This window comes from Gallinula chloropus (assembly GCF_964237585.1).
Source record: "Gallinula chloropus genome assembly, chromosome: 11".
Lineage (NCBI taxonomy): Eukaryota > Metazoa > Chordata > Aves > Gruiformes > Rallidae > Gallinula > Gallinula chloropus.
The window spans coordinates 2288161-2309552 of NC_140096.1; the positions used below are offsets into that span (position 1 = coordinate 2288161).

The 21392-nt window shown below is 46.0% G+C and overlaps 1 protein-coding gene across 1 annotated transcript in view; it reads right to left on the reverse strand.

The window, feature by feature from the left end:
- Window positions 1-2822: 2822 nt before the first annotated feature.
- Window positions 2823-21392, reverse strand: part of MCF2 (MCF.2 cell line derived transforming sequence) — a gene marked incomplete at both ends in the record, with an annotated part of 55627 nt that continues 37057 nt past the window's right edge. The window contains 17 exons of the mRNA XM_084269294.1: window positions 2823-2839; window positions 5928-6028; window positions 7470-7582; window positions 7817-7929; window positions 8013-8119; window positions 8598-8661; window positions 9197-9275; window positions 10205-10297; window positions 13637-13858; window positions 14672-14797; window positions 15550-15642; window positions 15986-16078; window positions 16438-16507; window positions 16588-16703; window positions 18037-18103; window positions 18335-18423; window positions 19156-19244. Coding sequence (XP_084125420.1) covers window positions 2823-2839; window positions 5928-6028; window positions 7470-7582; window positions 7817-7929; window positions 8013-8119; window positions 8598-8661; window positions 9197-9275; window positions 10205-10297; window positions 13637-13858; window positions 14672-14797; window positions 15550-15642; window positions 15986-16078; window positions 16438-16507; window positions 16588-16703; window positions 18037-18103; window positions 18335-18423; window positions 19156-19244 — 1652 coding nt within the window. The remainder of the gene's footprint in view (window positions 2840-5927; window positions 6029-7469; window positions 7583-7816; window positions 7930-8012; window positions 8120-8597; window positions 8662-9196; window positions 9276-10204; window positions 10298-13636; window positions 13859-14671; window positions 14798-15549; window positions 15643-15985; window positions 16079-16437; window positions 16508-16587; window positions 16704-18036; window positions 18104-18334; window positions 18424-19155; window positions 19245-21392) is intronic.

Here is a 21392-nt window from a genome sequence, read left to right on the forward strand (position 1 = left end):
ACCTCAAAATGTGTACTGCTACCACAAGAACTGTTACCACTACAAACAGCCCTGACAGTAACTTAAGAGACTCCTACTTTTCCACCCAGCAAGTGCATCGTGACCAACTTGAAAAGGAGATGGAAATAACCTCCAGTGACTTAAAACCTGTCTGCTGGGATTGCCAGTGGCTGGGGAGCACTGGGATCTTTCTGGTCTTGCAGTGCTGCTCGGTTCAGATTCAGATGGTCATGTTTTGGTGGGTGTACTGGGGGTTCCCTGAACTGCAGCTATGCCCACCACTGCGTGCCAGCGTAGTGGGGGACTCCCCCACCCCCCTCCCCAGGCAACCACAGCCACCACAGCAGTTCAACAATTCCTCCATAGAAAAATGGTCACCGAAGGGAACAAACAAACAGGAAAACAAACCCAAAACTCCCAGTCTGTCTTAACTTAACATCTTGGGACTGTGCCTAAGAATCCCTGGTTCACAAATCAATACAGGTCCCCCTTTAGTCCACAGTATAAAACGTGTCGTTGGGACGGGACAGAGCAACTTCACTACCGCATGCACACTGCTGACTCTGCTGCCAACAGCCAGGTGCTCTCTGCACACACCTGCTTAAAAGTCAAACCACCTGCACCTACGTTCTACAAAAGCAAAACTAGACAAAGAAACACAAAAATTAAATCAGGAGCGTTCAAATGTTCTTTTCTCTGTCCCAAAAAAAAATTCAATAGCTACACCATTGTTAAAGATGCTGAAAAGTACAGTCCTATCACAAGAACTTCCTTAGTGCAAACATGGACATTTAACTTTGATTTATGGCACGTGTTCCAAAAGTACATACATTTAATGTAAACTTCAACACTTGCTAGATACAGGTTTCAGCCTTGGGACGCTTTGGGACCCTAAGTGATTGGCGACAACCCTGAGTTGTCAGTTCGACCTGACCCAAACCTCACTGAAATCAGGGGCACTGACTGCAGTGGGCTGGAGTCAGACCCTAAGTGCAAAAAAGAGGATCTTTATTGCGTCTTTGCACGTGAGCCAGCTGGATGATGCTCTTACAGAACATTACATTCACCCAGCTGAAGTAGATACTTAAGAAAAATCCATCCATAAAAATCAATTAAGCAGAACATACAGCTTCTTAGTTTGGTTTGGTGTTTGGTTTGGTTTGGTTTGACCAAAGCTCAACTCTTATTTGCAATCAACTTCAGCAGTTGTCAGCTAATAAGTAGGTAAAGCCTTCAACCTGTAGAGGAAATTTCAAGCATCTAAACAAAGTGTCAGGAAACTGTAGTGTACTTCTCTGATGAAACGTGATGGATGTCATGGAAAAACAGCAGGTAAAAATAATAAAACACTGTACTTTCCATAGGAGGAAAAAAGAAAGAGCGGAGGATGGCTTCCTTTATGACTATGAGAAGCTGCTTAGGACCCCGGTCCCGTTCAGTGCAGATGAAGCTGTGGAGGTCTGTGAATGTGATGAATAGTACAGGACAACTCCAACTACTGTGCTATTTCTCTGTAACACTTAGTTGAAAGCTTCCAAAGAGCATCGAAAATAGGATGCTACTAGTTCACCCTCAATTCAAGGGGAACTAAACTTTCTCATGTTACACAGGGCAGCATCTATAAAGTAATGAAGAATGATGTTAATATTAAAGCATCTTATTCTGAGAAATACATTATTCCCTGTAATCATGTAACATTTGTATAACATCAGGAAAAAAATATAAATAAATAAGTGCACTCCTGCAGTTCTCCCTAAAAGCTGAACTCCCACCAGCTCCAGTGAGAGCCCTGGCTAAGGCAGGACCGCAGGGTTTGACTCATTTCTATCATCTATCACTCCATTATCACAGCGTGGCCAGCCAGTGTCTTTGTCAGGCTCAAAAATGGTTTTCTACAGCACTACAAAACAGCTGTTGTGGCATTGTGGGTCGTACAAGGAGACCCTGGTTTTACATTTCAAAGGCCAAGAAAATAATAATAAAATCACCATTACCTTTACTGGACCCTGCATAAATAGAAAAGCCTGTGGCTGCCATCATTAAAGTGCACGAGTCACAGTGCAAAACTAGGAGAAGCTTTGTCACCAGAACACGGGCGGAACTGGCGCGTTCCAGCTAACATGCTTAGGCCAGCCTGCAAGAGCTCAGTCACGTACCATGCTCTTTCCATGGCCTAGGGAGCCATGGAAAGGGTTGCCTCAGGCTCACCACGGTCAAGAGGACAATCCCCACCGCCCCGGCCAGCGGGAGCAGAGGACATGCAAGCTCGATCCTTCGGGCACTACCAGCTGGGGGGGAGTCTCTGCTCGGCTTTACTGCATGAAGAGCAGGCACAGGGGATCCCCTTAAGGCTTGGGAGAGAGAGTTTGGCAAGCGAGGTGTTAAAATAAACTGGGAGAGGGTCTGGTGTGTAGAACAGGAGCCTGCGTCCTCCTTAAACCAAGCACGTGTGTGTGCCCGCCCTGGCACAGAGCATCCTTCCACGCCTGCCCTGAATGCTCCGTGCTTTTGGGCTCAAGTCAAATTCCACCACAAAACTCCTTTGCTGTTTAAAAGAACTTGAAAGTCGTAGCAATATCCCTTTATATATATTCTAATGTAAGGGCATTTACCAGTGTTTCCATTTGAAGCCTGTCTTATTCAGGTTACTCTGTTTCATGCTCCCTCTAACAGAAACCAGTCTCATGCAGCACGTGTAAATCAGCCACTCACCCTCCTCTCTGCCCAGCTTTTAAAGGTCAGGTGAAAAAAAAGCTGGAAATGATCTGGCCTCATTTTGCTCTGATGTGAAAATTTGGGAGCAAACATGTTTCCTTTTGCTTTCATCTGTTTACTGCTGCTGGGAGAAAAGAAGAGCAGGGACAGAGCCTAACCTTGATGAGATGGGGGGGCTGTGGTGCTGCCAGATACCAGCATTGAAGTGAAAATGAGTCACTCATCTACTCTGGGTTAAGGCAAGGACCTCACTTCTGCTGCTCCTGCTCCCTGCTTGCCATGAAGCGGGTGCTGCAGCGCAGCTGGGAGTTGAGCTGCCTCTTCCCTCCCTCACACAGATGCTGGCACTGCTGTACACCAGCCCCTTTGGCACAGTGGCAACCAGGAGACTTGTATGAACGTTTCTCTCCTGCCCCACTATGGAAGAGGAGTGGGGATTGTAACGCTGCAGCCCTCACGTTCCCCGTGATGTGCACCTTGCACAAGGGAAACAGAGACTCCTGCATCTCCTTGTTAATCCACGTACCAGCACATGGAGCAGGCAATGCCCCACAGCTTCAGCACAGCAGCTGAAACCAGCCACACACAGGTACAGCTCAGCAGCAGCTCTTCTCTGAACACTGCTTTTCCTGAGCAGAGTTCTCTCCAAATCTTTCCCATTTTGAGACCTGCAAGTTATCCCCTGTGATGCAAAACTATTCCTACAGCACAGGCATACAAAAACCCACCAGGGATTTGCATGGGAGGCTGAATAAATCTACTCAGAAGAAAGCAGCAAGAACTGATCTCAGAAATTATAACTGGAGGCACACCAGACAGAAAACTGACTTCCAAAATTACCTCCAAGCCAGTCACCTTCCTCCCAGAAAGCTTCCTGGCTTTTATCCAGGGCAAGACTTAGAAAAAGTTTAACAAGGTTACATGCACACCCCCATTTGAAAAGAAGATTTGGACCAAAATCACAGAATTTCAGGGGTTGGAAGGGACCTCCAGAGATCACTGAGTCTCTGGGAAAAGGGAAAAAAAAAGGGAAAAGGGAAAAAAAGGGAAAAGGGAACTCAAAAATTGGAAAAGGGAAACTGGGAAAAAGAACCTGGAAAATTAAAAAGGGAAAGGAAAAAGGAAAAGAAAAAAGGGAAAAGGAAGAAAAAGGAAAGGAAAAGGAAACAAATCCCAGATTTGTATGAAACCTGGTTACAAAATTCCAGGACTTGAGATATATTTTAATTTTTGTGGGTCCTTGGAGCCGAACACAAACAGCAGCACTACCTCCCCCCCCCACCCCCACCCCCCCGAAGGGCCTTTCCCCCAGCTCTAAGCTCTTGGGGACCCCACAGCACATGTCAAGCTTACCCTGCCTACAGGCAAACCAGCGTTTCAGCACAGGCAGCTACGAACATGCGAGGGTTCCAGGGCTCCCTCCTGCCCCTAACTTTGCTCTACGAGTTTGGCTGCCTAACTCTCCCTCTGCTATGTTAGAGCAAGAGCTCCATCTTCTGAAGAAGCAGAAAACCGGGCTCGATCCAGCCCACATCCCAGCAGCATCCAAGGACCGGTCTGTGCAGGAAAGGGGATTGCTAAATGCAAAAGTACTGCCTGAAAACCGGTTTCCAGAGTGCAAGTGCAGTATGGCTATAAAGGTGCATCCCTGAAGAGCTCTAGGAATAGCTCTAGGAAACAGCAAGGAAACATCCCACATCATCCTACAATATTGCCTGGAGCGTGAGTATAATTAGAATGCTGCATACAGGATCAGCAACAGGGAGGGAGGGAGGGAGGAGTTAATCCTAAAGGGGAATTGGAGCCTCGGTGCAGCAACTAGATCCTGGCAGCAGGACTGCAAAGCACCTGGACAGTGGAGTCAGACCTATGGGAGGAGCTTTCTCTGCTTCCACCTTGTGAAACCCTCCTTAGTTTGTACTGGGCAACTCTGTAAAGCAGCCTGGAGCCACAAGTCTCTAGGCTTTGGGGGATAAGACCACCAACAAAGCAAACTGGTGCTCAGAGTTCCCCAGCACCCTGTTTTCAGGATGCAAACCTCCTGAGCAGGCTGTGGCCCAGGGCCTAGTGAGATGGGATAACCAGACTTCCCAAAAACCCATGGTGTTCCATGGTGGGAACATGCCAATGGAAACCCTCTCAGCTGTGCTGCTACCCCAACTACAAGCTACCCCATATGTAAAGTCAGAAAACCTCCAGCCTGTGGAATTCGACTGCCCTGCAACAAAGGAGATTAAAAAAAACCCCACAACCTTCCTGCCTAGGGAGGATTTCACTGAAAAATGCTAGAAAACCATGAAGAGCTGACTGGAATTGTAAGCCTTCCAGAAGGCTTCCTCTGTATGCATCAGAAGAGCAGGTTTTGGCAAAAAGCAAGGGTTTAAAAATAAATCTACTCACAGAAGTTGTTTCACATGGTCAGAACTGGTATATTCTTTCTTTTTAAATGGAGTAAATCTAGGTGGGTTCCCTGAGCTGCTCCCATCACAAACCCTGATCTCCCGTTTCCAGTGGACAGCATGGTGATGAGGCAACGCGTGGAGCGACGACGCTGCATCCGCAGCAAGGGCGACAGGCTGCTCTTAAGGCATTTTCTTGTGTCATCTGTTACGCTTCCCTAACTATGTCCTATGTACATTTACAGCTAGAAACTGAGAAAGGCGATTTCTGAGGCCAGAAACCTGCTGCTGAAACCTGGTAACCCATCTATAAACTTAGTATTCTAACGATGGATTAAGGAGCAGGCAGCAATGAGGGCAAGAGCGAGGCTGCAGAAGCGAAGCATCGCCTTCAGAGTGCTGGGGTGAGGCCACGATGTCTTTTGCAGCAGGAGGAGATTCTGCCTAGGTGGGGTTGAGCTACAGCAGCGAGTAGGCAAAACAGTCATGGGAATCCCTGATCAGGCTCCGTCTCTTCTCCCCAGTCTTCTCTACCCAGTGCTCTTGCAAAGAAATCTAGGTTTTTAAATGCTTGGCTTTGATTTACTAGTGCCTAAAGTCACAGAAATGTCTTAAGGTGTTTACAAACATGAAAAAAAAAGCTCAATTTACTACTTTTGCAGGCTTTTTGGAGTAGCTGCTTTCCTTTTTTTTTTTTTTTTTTCTCCTGCAGAGGCATATGCAGCTGGATTTACTACATCAAGAGTAATGCAAATGGCTTAAAAGACCTGATTGGAGCTAGGAGCTATTTCTGCTAGCCGTGCTATATGATACCTGCGACTTTGGCATTCCGAAATCTGCAGTCACCAACTACTATCTGCAGGCTGTGGACAGGAATCCAGCCTTCTTTTCTTCTGTTTAGGTTTTTCACCAACCTTTGAATGACAATGGTGTTAGTAGAAGAAAACAAAGCAAGCCAGGAGCAGTTTGATAGGGACACACTCTATGCAACTGCTGGTGCAACCAACAGTTTGTTCCAGCCAAGGAAGTATTTTCACAGAATCACAGCATGACTAGGTTGGAAAAGACCTTTAAGATCATCGGGTCCAACCGTAAACAGGAGCTGTTTAACAGGAGCTGGGAATGCAATTAAAGTATCTTTCCCATCTAAGTTTAGGAACCTATTTAAAAAAAAAAACAACCCCAAATCAGGAACGCAGTTGCCTTGGCCCCCCCTCTAGTCAATGGTGAAGAACAGGACTCTCCAGGGCACAAGTTACCCTGCCTGAGACCTCCAGAGATCCCAGTTTCTCTCCACCAACTACTGATGGAGCCAAGGGCAATTCCTTTCCTCAGTCTGCTGCTAAGCTAGACTGGTAGGATGAATTTAGTCAGGGTACTGTAAGGAAATTTGGGCCAAGACACAGGCAGCTGGAAACACTCCTGCTCAAAAATGACATTTCTCTGTCTCATGCAGTGAAATCTGTGCTAGCAAAAAGTTTGGTGTGAGGAACCTCTGCCTGGCACTGCCCAAAGAGCTGTGGGAGGCAGTGAGTCATCAGCAAATCGTGACGATTCCACCCTCCTTTTACTAGCTGAATTTCCCTTGAAATGCAAGGGCTGCAGATACCAGCCAGGAACCCTCCCCATGGCATTTGTGTCCCTGCGTTTAGAGGCTAGTGCCTGCACAAATCTGAGTCAGGTCCCCTTCCCACATCCCAAACAAGGCATTAGCACGCTGACCTCTCTCCTGCTGAGACCCAGTCAGGAATCAGCCCAGAAAGAAAAGACAGCCAGAAATCTCTGCCAAATGGCTGCAAAAATCAGAAGAGGGCACACCACCCTCCCAGATGAGGGGTTCAAGAGGCAGAGGGCTGGCTGGGATAATTTCCCAGGCAAGGCTCCCAGCCCTAAGGATGGAACCAGCTGTGAAGTGCTGCCTTGGGAGCCGCAGCTTCACATACAACAGAAGGATGCTCCACAGCCATTAACCAGTTAACACTGGTAGGGCTGTTTGAGGGAGCAAAACGCCTCACAATTACTCTGTGCTACTATTAATAAGCCCAGAGGAACAAAGGCAGCAGCTGAGCTGGGGCGGGCAGAGAGCTCTCACTTGAAGCATCGTCTGAAGTGGGAATAGGATGGTGAAAGGGCTGACAGGGCAGTGGCAAAACACAGCTCACCCAGACACCCATGGCCAGGGAAGTCCTGGAACCTTTTCCCAGGCCAAGTCTTGGCAAGGGAATGAATCCTCCAGCTTTCTGGAATGTTCTAAAACTTAGAAGCTGCAATGAGTGTATCACTAGGTGAATGAGGCTGCACTGGACTCCCTGGCAGGCTCTCAGAGGTAAGGCAAAGAAATCCTGAAATACCTACCACTGTCCCTCACCATCTTCATGCAAAAGCTGAATTTCATCCCCGTTTTTCACCAGCAGGTCCTCTGATCCTCTCCTCTTGCAGTCTGCAAGGGCTTTGTATTTTCCTGGAGACTGTGGTAGTAAGAAAAAGAAAATTACCTTATTTAGCTGCATTTCGTATCACACAGCTGTTGTTTCTGGCTGCCACAGGGAATATTACAGACCCCTATCAGCTACCTTAATTAAAAATGATACAGGGAATCTGTGAGACATGGACAAGACACATCTATTATCCAGCAAAACAAAGCAAGGCAACCAAAACCAGCAACGCCCTGAGCTTTGGGACTACTGCATCTCAGTACTAACCAGCTGGTTCCCATCCTCCTCCTCGGTGTCTGAGCAGTTGGAGAGGTACTGGTTACCCGACCACTCCTCCAGCCCCTCGCAGATTTCCAAGGACTGTGACATTCCTGGCCAGCCTGCAAGACAGTGTGCAGCTCAGGTTGGAGGTACCCCAACACCCCCCCAAAGCACAACCCTAAGGAAGGGGAAGGGTCCTTACTTCTGTGGGGCTTGTTCTGGGGGGACAGGAGCCCACTGTCCAGCATCACTGGACTGGTACGCTCGGAGTCGTTCTCTTCGGAGCTTATGGAGGCTCTCTGCTGCTTTCTGAATGATTAAAAACAGGGGGAAAAAAAAATCAATCTTAGTTTTACTTGATGAACAAATGGAAACTCCAGGAGGTTTTATGAAACAGGGTCAGAAATAATAATGGCATTTTCTGATGCATGTTTCTACAAAGGTTAAGGGCTTCAGTGCCTGGCTTCAGTACTCGTGAGGGGAAATAAAGGTGCTGCAGTGTTTCTTCCCTGGAATTTGAGCACTGTCTTTAATCCACATCTCCCTTTGCAGAGGAGCTGCAGCTCAGGCTGTGATGCCGGGAGAGCACTCGAAGGTGCTCCCTGCAGAGCCTGTCCCCAGACCACCATCGCCAAAGGACAAACGGCAGCACATCCCTCCTGCCACCCGCCCACAGGTCTTGGAAAGAAATGGGGTGGGGGGGGGAATAGCACAGAGCCATGATACAACCAGAAGGTGCTGGGCACCCAGTAATGGGAGGGTACTGGAGAGAGCTCCTGGGACTCACCCATCACTCAGCTGGGAGGAGAGTGGGAGCTGGTCCATGCACGATCCAGGCTGCTGCTTCTCCACTGCAGGGAGGTCAAACACCAGCTTAAAATCCATTCTTTTATTAGTAACTGTCACACTTGAAGCATTATGTTAGAAGTTAGACCTTCTGTGCTGCCCTAATGATTTCTGTTTAGAGAAAAACAGACCTAGGGACTGTAGCAAAGCACAGACTTGGTTACAGTGATTAAGATGGTCTGTTCGCACAAATCCAATACAGAGCATGCCACTGAAGGCTCTAATATGCTTAAAACTAGGCACCTGCTATGTATCTTGTTGAATTAAGCCTCTGATAACAAATGTGGAATAATCCCCAAGGTAACAACAACAAAAAAAAGTACTTCTGTAATTCATTTTCACATAAGCACCTGGCCTTTACTGCTCTGAGTTGTGTGGCTTCCCTGTAATGTACGACCTCACTGGTGTGCTGCTCCCGGGCTTCTTCTGGAAATCAATTCTCTGGTGAGAACTAGTGGATTTGAGGATTAGCCATGTGCTGTGAGAATAGGAAAGGTGCTGCTGCAGAGCGAATGCCACAGAGAAACTGGCCAAACTTACCCTTTATAAGCTCCTGCTGCTTGAACAAGATTTTTCTGATCTCGTTCAGCCACGCCATCTTCAGATCTACTGTTTGGGCCTGGCAGAAGAGAACACTGTCTCACTTCTGAATTAAGAATCATCCATTATAATTTATTAATGAAACCTTAACTTTCTGTGCTGTAATTACTCGAAATGCCCTTCTACCCAAAGCCACCACTGAATTTTAAACACTCCAGACCTTTTCAAATTGATGATTCCCACTACACCCAGGCAAAACACAGTGGGAACTGTGGAGCCATCACTACAATGCAAGGAGTGCAGGCAAAAGCACATGTGTGCATCCATCTAATCTCTTTTAAAAAGTGCCTAAAGGGTCAAATGTGCCTTTTGAGTATGTGGTATACTTGGCTACGTACTTGGTTTTATGAATTAAAGTTGGCTACTGTGTTGTAAGACAGAGAAAAAAGCTAGGCAGAAGATTAATTAAAAATTAAAAATCAATCAACACTATTTTCACAGCAGGTTGTGCTGTGAACACCCCGTTAGGCAAACATTTCACCCCCATAAATTTCTATTCAAAATTTCTATTCAAAAAGGAAAATAAATTAAAAAAAAAAAAAAACAGGAAGAAATCAGGTGAATCGGGTCACTACTTCCCAGATGAGTCAAAAGACTCCTGGCAATAGCACGACAAAAGCCAAAGCTTTGCCCTGGGAGCAGTTCTGGCACCTAATTGCAGAGGAGCACAAGTGGCTCGTGCCCATTAAAGCACAAAGCACAGTAAAATTTAGAATTTCCCTCCTCAATTACTCATCTATTTGCAATTTCATCTGGAATAAAAGGCTTTATTTCCAAGGATTGATTCTGCCTCCACTTTTAGCTGACTTTTATAGTCCTGATCTGGACACCAAGGATCAGCCAGGACAGCAAAGAGGAAGAAGAAATGCAAGTTAATGATCAATGGGAGGCTTTTCCTTAGCACTCTCAGAAGGATATCCACACATCCAGACAGCTGAAGGCACCAACCTGCACGACGTAGACCTCCTCCCGCCCGCTGTACCAGATTTCAAATTTCCGATGATCTCCTTTCACATTCTCCGTTATCCCAACTGCATTCATCTGCAAGAGAGGCACAAAGAATTAAGCACACAACGAATATCTCTCTCTCTCTCTTCCCTAGGATCCCAGCCATTTATGCAGCACGTTAAGCAAACCTGTTTTCACCCAATTTAACACATTTCATCAACTCTAATTTCAATAGCAACCCAAAGCATCCCCCCTGACTGCCCACCAGCTCGCTGTATTTGCAAAAGCTTTCTGAAAGCAATCAATGGGCCTGGGGGGACTCTTCATTTGGGAATCGGTGGAATTAAGTGAAAAGTCATCTCATACCTCTTTCAGCCTGAAATTTCTCCGCTGAGGCACACGAGGCTTTATAAATGCACAGCACATCGTGCTTCTACAAACACTCTTTCTGCCATATGGTAATTTATTTGCTGAATTCCATGTTTCACTGTTTCAGCAATCTTTAAAACCCATTTGTGAAGCCCTCAGGTCCTTTAGGAATTTCAGTTCTTGGTCCTCTGGTCCCTGACCAGCCCCATAGTTAAGACACCATCCCAAAGTTTCAAAAAGAAGGGTTAATTCTTGGATCTACAGCCTGAGCTGCCATAAACCATGACTTTCAGGGGTCTTCAAGCTGAACACTGCTGTACTCATTATCACAGACTGCTTTTGATAATCTGGATGGAAATGCCAAAGGCCAAAATAATTCAGAATCTACACAACGTGACCCAACTGACTCAATAGCTCCAACTGCAATTAGAGACCAGGAAACTCATCAGCAACAGGAGACTTCTGATCCAAGTGCTGCACACAGCACAAAACTGATGGAAAATGCTCTGATACCTGGTATGACACAAACCACCTCCTCATTTAAAGCACATCTTGTCAGCAACTTACTGTTGACTGACTGATGGTTGAAAATAGCTGAACTATCCCACTTATATGTTTTGAAACCGATTTAATAAGAACAGTATCGTCCATCATAACTTCTTCACAGACCACATCACACCAACCAGTATCAATGCCTGTAAGGTCTTAGAAAGAGCATCTCTCTTAACATTGCTGTTCCTCTTCGTTAACACACACATCCTCAGAGCTTTGCAGTCTAAAAGACTAGGAAGATTTACAGATCAGGTCACCTGGGCAAACTTTCTCTTCCTGGTGACTTTTTCAAACATTGACACCCATTCTCAGTGACTAGGAACAGCCACAGGAAATAAGAAGCAAGTTGCTAATCAGCTTTCCTCATTTATTCCCTGATTTGAGCAGCGAGCCTTTGTGAACTTCTGCAAAAGTGCCTGCCTCCAGGTGCAGAAAAGCCCATCACTGAGCAGCAGGCAGTATTCCCTAGTTTTATTTTCTTTTTTAAAAATTTAAATTGTTTTTTTTTTGTTTTTTTTTTTTAAATTATCCTGTGCCATATGTGCCATAAAGGCATATTAGGCTCCATTCTGACTTTATAAAAACTTTAAAAACTTGAAACTTCAAAAAAAAAAGATGCTGACAGGGCAGCCTAGAGAATGGGCTATCCATATCCTGCCCTCTCCAGCTCTGTGCACCATCTCTGGCTTGGCATTTTATACAGCAGCTCCTACAAAACACCAAGATACTAAAAATTTTAGATGCTCTACTACAAAAAAAAAAAAAAAAGTGCCAGGAATAGAATATTTCAGGTGTGTTCATTCATGTTTGTGGATTCTGAAATTCCACTCCCTCCCCCTGACCAGGATTTACTGTCCCCAAGGCTGCTGGTTCACTGCAATGCAGACCCAGGTGGGTTGGTGTAAAGCTGGAGTGCATCTGCATCGCCTTCCACAGCAGTACCAGCACACTGATTTACTTGGCATCACAGTGAGTTATGAACCTGCAACCTCCAAGTTACTGAATCTCAGCTGAAGAGGTATTTACCCCTGGCTATTTTACAGTGTATATAAATACCCTCCAGAGAGGTTCTTTTGTTTCTTTTACAGACACCCAGTTACACAGCCTCTCCCCAGCAGCTTGCTTTCATACTGAATCCCCACAAAACATTCTGGCAAAGGGAAATAATTTCCTGATGCTCTCATGAATCAAACAAATGTCAAGCTCCAGAAATGGTACTTTGCCCTCAGAACAGCAATCCTGAATACCAACATGTGTGGATGTGGATGCAATCCTGCTGCATCAGTGGATCTCTAACTCTGACCTCTCAGTGCAGCAGTGCAGGCAGCAGGAACACAAGCCCTCTCAAGGCAAAGGAAACAAACCTATGGCCACATTGCCCAAGACTCCTGAGTGCAGGATTTTCTCCTCCAAGCAGGCTTTTCCCACACCACCCCTTCAGTTCTTTCAAAAGCACGTAGGGGAAAACAAGTCCTGCAGGGAAAACAAGCTCTCCAGAAAGAAAATGATGCTGTTTGGGAAAAACATTTGAGTTCTTAAACATATGGCCTGGGATTTGCTTTTAATACACAACTTGTAACGTGTGCTGGAGCTGAAGAGACTTATCTACCATTACATGTCTTTCTGACTACTCCTGGCATCTCCCCCCTGGGCCTGGCTGGGATCAAGGACCTGCAGCAGCTGGACCTGAAGGCTCTGCCTCCGACTGCCACTCTCTTCTCCATTCTAAGATATACCCACAGTGGGGTTTTATGTATCAAGAAGAACAAGGCAGAGGATTGGAACAAAAGGCTGATGTTGGAAGCGCTCATCACACGCCGTATGCCAGAAGGTCTCTTAGAGGAGCAGGTAGGGATCATTACTGATAACAGCTGGCATTTATAGGCTTGGGACAGTTGTTTATGTCCCTCATAGTTTTGCACAGGCCACTCTCTTCATCCAATAATTGTACTTTTAGGTGTACAGTTAGAGCCTGATGAAGGAGGAAGACAATGAGAGAGGAAGAGGAGTTATCTCTGTATCCTCCTGGCTGGGAAACAGGGCTCAGGAGCAGCCAGGCTCCTGCACGCTGTGCACCAGGCAGACCTCAGCCCAAGGGGATCCCTGGGAGCAGGGGTGTGCGGAGCCCCACTGCTCTCCCAGTGGGGCTGGGGAGTTGCAAAGAGCCTCCCCAGTTTCACACCCTCACCCTGGCACCTGGAAAGTGGACTAGGCAAGGGGGGGAGGGATGGTCTCATCCCTGGGACTTGCCCACAGCGCTGTTCCCCTGGCAGATGCCATCACATATGTGACTCTGAAGTTCTCCCTGCTGGTGCTTCAGCTACAGGGATCCTCACAGCTTATTACAACCAACAGCCTTTTGTGGGCACAGCACTTCCATACGGGGCATTACAACCTTTAATGGCAGAAAACAAGCCACCACGTTGGAGGAAAGACCCTCTCAAGGTCTGCAGAGTCAGTGGTTTACAACATACACACATATGGCAACGGCCCCAGCTAAAAAGTCCTTACTTTCAAAAAGTGCTTAAAACTGTAAGATGAGGTTTTGTCATATCCATCTCCATGCTCCTCTCGCTTCTTGCAGAAGACCAAGGCTTTCTCATACAGGAACAGATGCCTCTGCATTGGCTTGAACCTGGCAAGATCCTTCATTTTGGTTGGCCCTTTCCGGTGTCCCGTCCAGACACTGAAGGACCCTTGCATCAACACCTTCCCCAGTTCGCTCAGGTCACCCTGGAGAGTGAGAGACAAATAGAAACCCAAAGAAAAGGACGTCAGTTAATATGTGAGAGGACCATCCAAACAATGACAGGCAACGGGGCCAGCCCTGTTCCAAGGCACGTCCCTCTAAGAATAGGTCTTCCTGGAAGGATCAGATGATCTTTTGGGAGTGATGGTATGGTGCCAGGAGGGAAGCAGCGGCCTCGGACACGGGCCTGCAGCTAGTAGACTATGTGAAGGGATACGAGCCTGTAACTGGAAGAGTTAGGAAGAGAGGAAAACCCTCCAGCTCCTATGGAAGTCCTGCTCAAGGGCTACTTCAGTGGGAGAGGGCAGATGAGATTTAAGGCCGAAATGAGGTCTTGGAGGATGGACTTCTCAAGGATGCCAGGACCGGGACCAGCAGTTTGGAAAAGCCATCCCCTCAGCCTTCCCTAGGAAAGACAACCATCTCAGTGGGCAAGGGTCCAAATCAGCCTCAGGGATGATTTCACTAAATGTTGGATGAGCAATGCCCTGAAGGCACCTCCAGTGAACTCTAAGGCGAGCCATGGCAGAACTTAAGGTGCGTGCTGGAAAATACTCTGGAGAGCCACAAGGTGGCAAGTGTGGGCACTATGTGACTTAAGATACATCCTTCAGATGCGGATCTTTTCCCAACTCCTGAAATCAGCTGGAAGACTGTCACCTGTAAGAGCTTCCTGACCCCCATTAACTTTGTAGCTGTTCTAGTATAGTTTTGAGCTCACACATTCTGGGACACTATCCATCCCCAGGGCATCATCTGGCATCGTGCAAAGTCTCTCGTTACCCAAATCTACTCACATCATATCCTGTTATTGAAATCTGATGCATAGAGTCATTGACTGACTTTAGCAAGTCCAACATTGCAACCAGAGCTTCTTGAAGTTCCTGAACTCCCTCACAGCTCGTGCTGTACTTTAGCAACTCCTGAAAATAGAAATGCAAGAGGACACGTTTGGACTTCAACAAAACAAAGAGTTTTCCATCTCACCCAAAGTTTCAGTGCCCGAGAACATCCTACACTGCCTGAGTTTTTCCTCTCCTTTGTCACTGGAAAAAATGACTCACTCTAAACCACAGTCAGTATGATGTGTGGAACACATCACTGAAGCATGGCCCATTTTTTCTGGGTTTCCTGAAGGCTGGTAGCAGGTTAAAGGGCAGCTTCAAGCTCATCTGAATTCTTCGTGTTGTGTTTTTCTGCTTGGTAAGAAATGGGAAATAAGGTACTCATCCCTCCAACAAGATACTGTTGTTCTCACTCTGTGAAGTGGGAATAACAGCACTGCCCTGCTTCAGAAGCAGGGCACAAGGATAAATGGATTAAAAGTTACAGACACTGCAACAACTCAAAGAGAAGAAGAGATGCATCATTGTATTTCATTCATCATACACTTATAATCATCTCTGGTTCAGTTATCTTAGAAATGCTTCCATCATTTTACATGTGTAAACAGATTCAGTCTTTCTCCCCTTAAAAATGGTGTGTTAAAAGCACTTCTTCCTGTCTCAGGTATAGGAATTTTCATCCCCATGTAAAGTGTCTATGGAGGGCTGAGATAAGAAATACAGAATCTAAGGCTTGGTCCTGATTTACAGGTAACTTTTAATTGAAAAATAAAACAAACCAGAAAACAAATCTATCTCCCAGTGTCCTTTCAAAGCAAATTATGAAATACCTTCAGAAGCAACTGGTACTTTGTTAGGCGCTGCACTGGTTTAAGCAAATAGGAATCCAGCCCAAGTTTGTGCTCTAATTTTCTTTGGCATTCCTGGAACAAAGAATCCAGATTGAGTAAGTTCTACATCAACTGCAAGAAGTTATTCCAACAGCATGACTACTACGGTTTGATGACTTCCAAATTTTCATGTAAAGTGCCATATGGTGCTTATAACTAAAGAGATTTGATAAAAACATATAAAATAACACAAGGAATGGATCATGGATCTGTCCTTATCTCCTTGTGTACAACAAAACCCAACAGCTATTTTTGTGAGGCTTCCATGCAATGGCAAACAGAAGATGCTGTAAAATCACTGGGGTGCTGAGGAGGGTGTTGAGAACAAGTGAGAGTCCCAGGACGATGCCTGCCTTGGTAGGAACAAACAGCTCACCTGGAAGAAGGTGCTTTCAGAGCATTGCCTCCACAGGGACTCCGACCGGGGCTTGTTCTGGCAGTATTTCTCATACATCTGGAAATCCTCTCGCTGTAAGGGAAGCCCAAAAGCAAGTCACACGTGCTCACACAAACCTCCTGGGCAGCCAAATGAGTTGGGCACTCAAACTGTAACTTTGCGTTTTTCTCTGCCTCCACCTTAACACCTAAACAGCCACAGAGTTTGGGTAAAAGAGCCACTACTGGGAATCACAGCAGAACACGGTGTAGTCATGACTGCTGCTTCCCCATCTGCTGCTGGCCACGCACCTCCAATCCTGGCCTTGCTGTTGGCATTACGCAGCAGAAGCGTCTTGCCCAACTGACATAACTGAGAAGTTGCAGAGCACGACGACTCAGGAGAAACATTGGCCTGAAAGTCTGCTTTATGTGTGAAAATGAGTCACCCACCCTGTCTAGGAAACAGAATCCCACTCTCTCGGGTGCTCCCAGGCAGCTTTCCAGACTGTGCAGGAAGATTCTGCAAGAGAGGAGATGCAGTGGTGAGCAAGGTACATCCTGGGTATTTAATCGTTACAGGAAACAGAGGCAGCATCATACTTGTTGTGGAAGTCGTAGATCTCGGGCATGTTTCCAAAGAGGACATCCTTCCTGTTCCTCAGCACAGGAGGCACGAGGATGAGCATGGCAGGGTTATCCATCTCAGCTCTGTAGCCCTGCGGGATGCAAAAGGGTTCATCTCTCAGCTGGTGAGGCCTTGGCTTGGTATATCCACAAAAGCAGACTAAAAGGGGATGTGAACAGATTTCCAACACCATCTGCTTTGTTTCAAAGTGCAACATCCCTTATATATGTCCTTATTTTTGTCTCTAAACTCCTGTCATTCGGTCCCTGGGCACATGGGGGTTGTGGTCCAGCTTGGGATGGCTTGGGACAGCCCCTGCAGGGAGTCATCACACCATGTCAGTCATGCTGTTTCTACTCTCCAAAAGCAAATCACAGCCACTTTCTCCTCACTACTGCCTGGCTGCGGGAGAAGGCCCAGAGGAAAACTTGTCTGGGTTAAACACATCTGCTGCTATGACTGTAGGACACAGGTCATGTTTATATGGGGCATGACCTCCCAAGAACCAGTGCACAAGGTAACTTGTGGCAAGGCAAAGATGGCTTGAAATCCAATACCAACATCAGTGGGCTTTCTGCTCTTGTACAAGACCTGCTGAGCACCAGGGTCTCGCTCTCCTCAATACCCTAGGATTTCTGTCCTCTCTGGCCACATTTAACCACTGCCAGCAGGCTTCCTGCTTGAAAGGAAACACTACTTTCTGCATCTTTTCTACTTCTTTTCCCTTCAGAAAACTTGTCTATCTGTCCACTTTATCTAGATCTGATACATGCAGTGACAACTACGCATACCTGCCAAGTGCTTTATTATATGGAGCGTGGGGTTTAACACAGAATTACATGTAATTATGTGTACATTTATATCCTGCTTGCTCCTGGGTAGGAGAAACACAAGATGGGGGGAAGCTATTCAACAGCCAATGCGTTTTGGCCATCAGCAGGATGTTCTGGAATAAAGCAGAAGTGTCTAAAGTGGCAGAATGAGAAATTATAACCCAGTCGGTAAAGAAATGTCCTTTATACATTCACAAACCCCACAGTATTGAGCCAGGACCCACCCAAGGATAAAGCACAAGCTTCTCCCTTTTGTCTCCCAAAAGGTAGAAGAAATCAGTTTAAAATAACAGCTTTTTGTAGGTTTTTCCAGGCACTGGTGTAACTCATTACCAGCGCCTTTGTGTACAAACAGAAGGCTTCTCCCTCATTCTAGATGAAAAGCTCATCCTGACACCAACTGTTCCTGCAGATGCCTCCAACAAAGAGAAGCTAAGGGAGGAAACTTGAAAAATTTACGATTAGCTCAGGATCTGACAGTCTGGGAGAAAGCTGTCCCATCACATTTGCACTGAGTTTGACAAAGTGGCAGGTGCCCTTTTGTACAAGTCCCTGGGGAAGAGTAATGAGCAATCTGAAGAAGTCACTCACCGTCAGAACAGTGAAGAGTTCTTCTACGTACACTCTCTCGGTCTCTATAAGCTCATTTATGACGTGGCTAAAATAAAGGGAGGGGGAAAAGAAAAGTGTATTATTTTTATGCCTGTAGAAAACCCCCAGGTACTCAGTGCCATTCAACTATCCAAAACATAGTGTGGTCTCATGAAGAACATACACAGGGATGGTAAAACAGGTTATAGCACAAAAGCTGGAGGAACACAAGGATGGGGCAAGGACTGGAAAGAAATAAACATCATTTTTGAGTGGTGTAAACGGGGTGAAAGCTTACCCTTTCAGTATATCTAAGCTGTCGTCACTGTCTGAGATGAAATACTGCAAGGAATTGCGTTTCTCCTGGTAGTCGTGCATTACTTCGATCTGGAAGAGAGATGGGATGTGCTGGGAAGACCTGCAGGGAGGTCACTGCAGAGGCAGGATGAGCCCAGCCCCTGATGCCAGCATGGGAACTCCTCGGACAAGGGTGAAACACACTTCCTTTCATGAAACTCTTCATCACACAGAACTTTAAAAGGGCAAAGTATATACTGGGTAGCCAAATCTTCCCAGAAATTTCTCCACTACATCAAATGCCCCATCCCTGGGGGTGTTCAAGACCAGGTTGGTTGGATGGGGCCCTGGGCAACCTTGTGTAGCTCCAGGCCTGGAGGTTGGTGGCCCTGCCTGTGGCAGGGGGGTTGGAGCTCTGTGATCCTTAGGTCCCCTCCAACCCAGACCATTCTATGATTCTATGAAATGTGAAAATAGTGGTAACATAATTCATTAGTGCAGAACCAGAGAAGAGTTTCCACAGGGGAAATAACTGCAGGTGGGGAGTTTTCCTAGCAGACATCACTGGGATGCAAAGAACCAATTCAGGCAACGACACATGGGAAATCAATACCTGTGACTTGGAAAAATAAGCCAAGATATATCTCCAGTGCTGGACTAATCCAACTCAGCCATACAGACATGAAAGGCTGTTGGTTTGTGGGTTTTTTTAAAGGAAAACAAAATAGCATCTTGAAATCCAACATCTAATCCAACAACTGCTTTTTAGAAGGGTTTCTGTTCTGCAGTGTAACTCATCCAGGTTTCATTAATAGTATTTACCTTGCGAGAACTTGGAGTTTTTCTGGATGTTTTCTTCCCAGGGAGAGAGAGATCAAATGAAAATTTCAAACTGGAATTAAAATCCACACCTTGGGTAGAAAAAAAAAACCCCACATAATTACATAATGTACATCTATAGTGAAGGAGACAGTTCAGACAGAAACTCATAAGTCACAAAGAAAAATGGGATACATCTGAAGAATGAGTAATTAGTTAGCTCAGACTACAAGCAAACTGACAAAATAAAGGATATCTCAAGCAACAATAGTAATACCAAATAACACAAGTCACACAGATGGTCATAAAGGTCATAATGTAAAAAGTAATCAGAAAAACCAAAATGTCCATTAAGTGAATACTGTAATCAAAGCCTAAGGAAGTCTGTGAAGCCTGAGCAAATGATAGAAAACAATAAAATCAAATAAACTACCAAAAGGAACATCACCTCCTGGGATACTGTTTTAAAGTCCTTTTATGAACGTAGGGCAAGATGCTCAGCTGGTATAAAGTGTTTCTCCACCTTGGAAGAATTTAGTGATATTGTCAGTAAATAATTACAAGCTGTAATACTTTGGGTTACAGAGGTAAAATGGAAGCTTAAAAACACGACATCAACCTCCCCAGTGAGTTATACAGCATCTTTCAAATGCTTCTCATTCCTGAATTGTCCAAGTGACAGTTCTTCACCCAAAGGGTCTCTTTCCCCCAGCATGAACATCAATAATGAATTTCTCGAGCTCTGTGTGGGGTCTGTCACCCTGAGATGACCCAGCAGAGGATGGAGGAGCAGGTAGCAGGGACCTGCCAGGGACCAACCATGACACATTTCGGCACTGGCAAGGCATTGTGCTGGCTCCAGCCTTGGTGATGATGCCACTTGCCAGGCTGCAGCGCCAGTAGCTGCACCAGACTCTGAGATGAACTACCAATAAACACACCCTGATGTTCAATATTCACAAGTTATTTACAAATAAGGGAAAAAAAAAAACTAGAACAGGAGAGCAAAATGAAAATTAAATACATATATATGTAAAAATTATTGGACTAAGGAAGTATTTTTCCATTAGGGTGCAAAAAGGTACCACAGCACACATGAATGCAACAGGAGCTCTGTCTAGATTGAGAGTATCAACAGTGCTGTGGGTGAAAAGCCACCTTTTCCAAAACAGAAGACGTAGGGAATATCATGGATGTGGAGGGATGCAAAGCTGCATAGAGAGTGGGCACCACATCTTCAGATGGGGCTGCTGTGAGATAGTTATTGTATCTCACACCCAGAGCCTTAAACCTCCTGTTGCAAGCACATTGCATGAGGAAGAAGAGAGAACTGGGTGTTGGGGAGCAGACTGGAGGTATGAGTGGGGTGTCACCCATCATGGACAGGAAGACCCAAAAGAAACGAGGACTTGCCAGTCCCAGTGGGAGGAGGGGGACATGCATCAGAGGTGAGGTGAGAGATGGTTACCAGCTGCAGCTCTGTGTTTTAGTGCAAGAGTGACTTCAGCCTGGCACGCAGGCTCCACCGCAGCCCCCTGCACCGCATCCACACACCTTGCTGTGCTTCACAGCTCAGGACTGCAGAGTTTACCCTTTTTCCCCCCCCAAAATTGGCAGTTTCAAAATCAAAACTGCATTTATCAGACAGGCTTCAAATCTGGGGCAAAGATGAAAAGAGGAAGCATCTGTCCTCAGGTGGAAAAAGAAGGGGGTAGAAACAAAGGAAAGAAAGAAGGACAAAAGTGATGTGCTTGGAGGTGGTCTGGTTTCAATCCACACCACAAACCCCATCATCTCAAAGCACTCCCAGCAGAGCCCAGCATGTGTCTTTGACACTGCACATCACGCCAGCAGGCTTTGTAGCATTTTGATGTTTTCTATCAAACGGAGGCCTTATTAAAAAGCTCTCTTGGCATGATCCACCCAAAGAGGAGCCTTTTGTCTTTCCCCGCTTGCTGGCTACGCTCATCTCAGCAAGCTCAATCATCTCTTTCAGGAAGAGGATTGATGGAGGGTACCCAGGCTTTGCAGGTGAGTGAGTTTTTCCTAGAAAAACGTGCATCCCAGGCATGGCATAAGTCCAGATGGCTGATCATGGTGTGACAACATCCCCGGAGAACATCATCCATCCATTTACCTACTCTTAAAGTCAGTAATTCCTCCTTACCCCTTCCCTACTTCTAGAAAGCTGGTAAAGTCACATCAGGTAAAATCAACAATAAAGACTCAGAGCTTTTCTC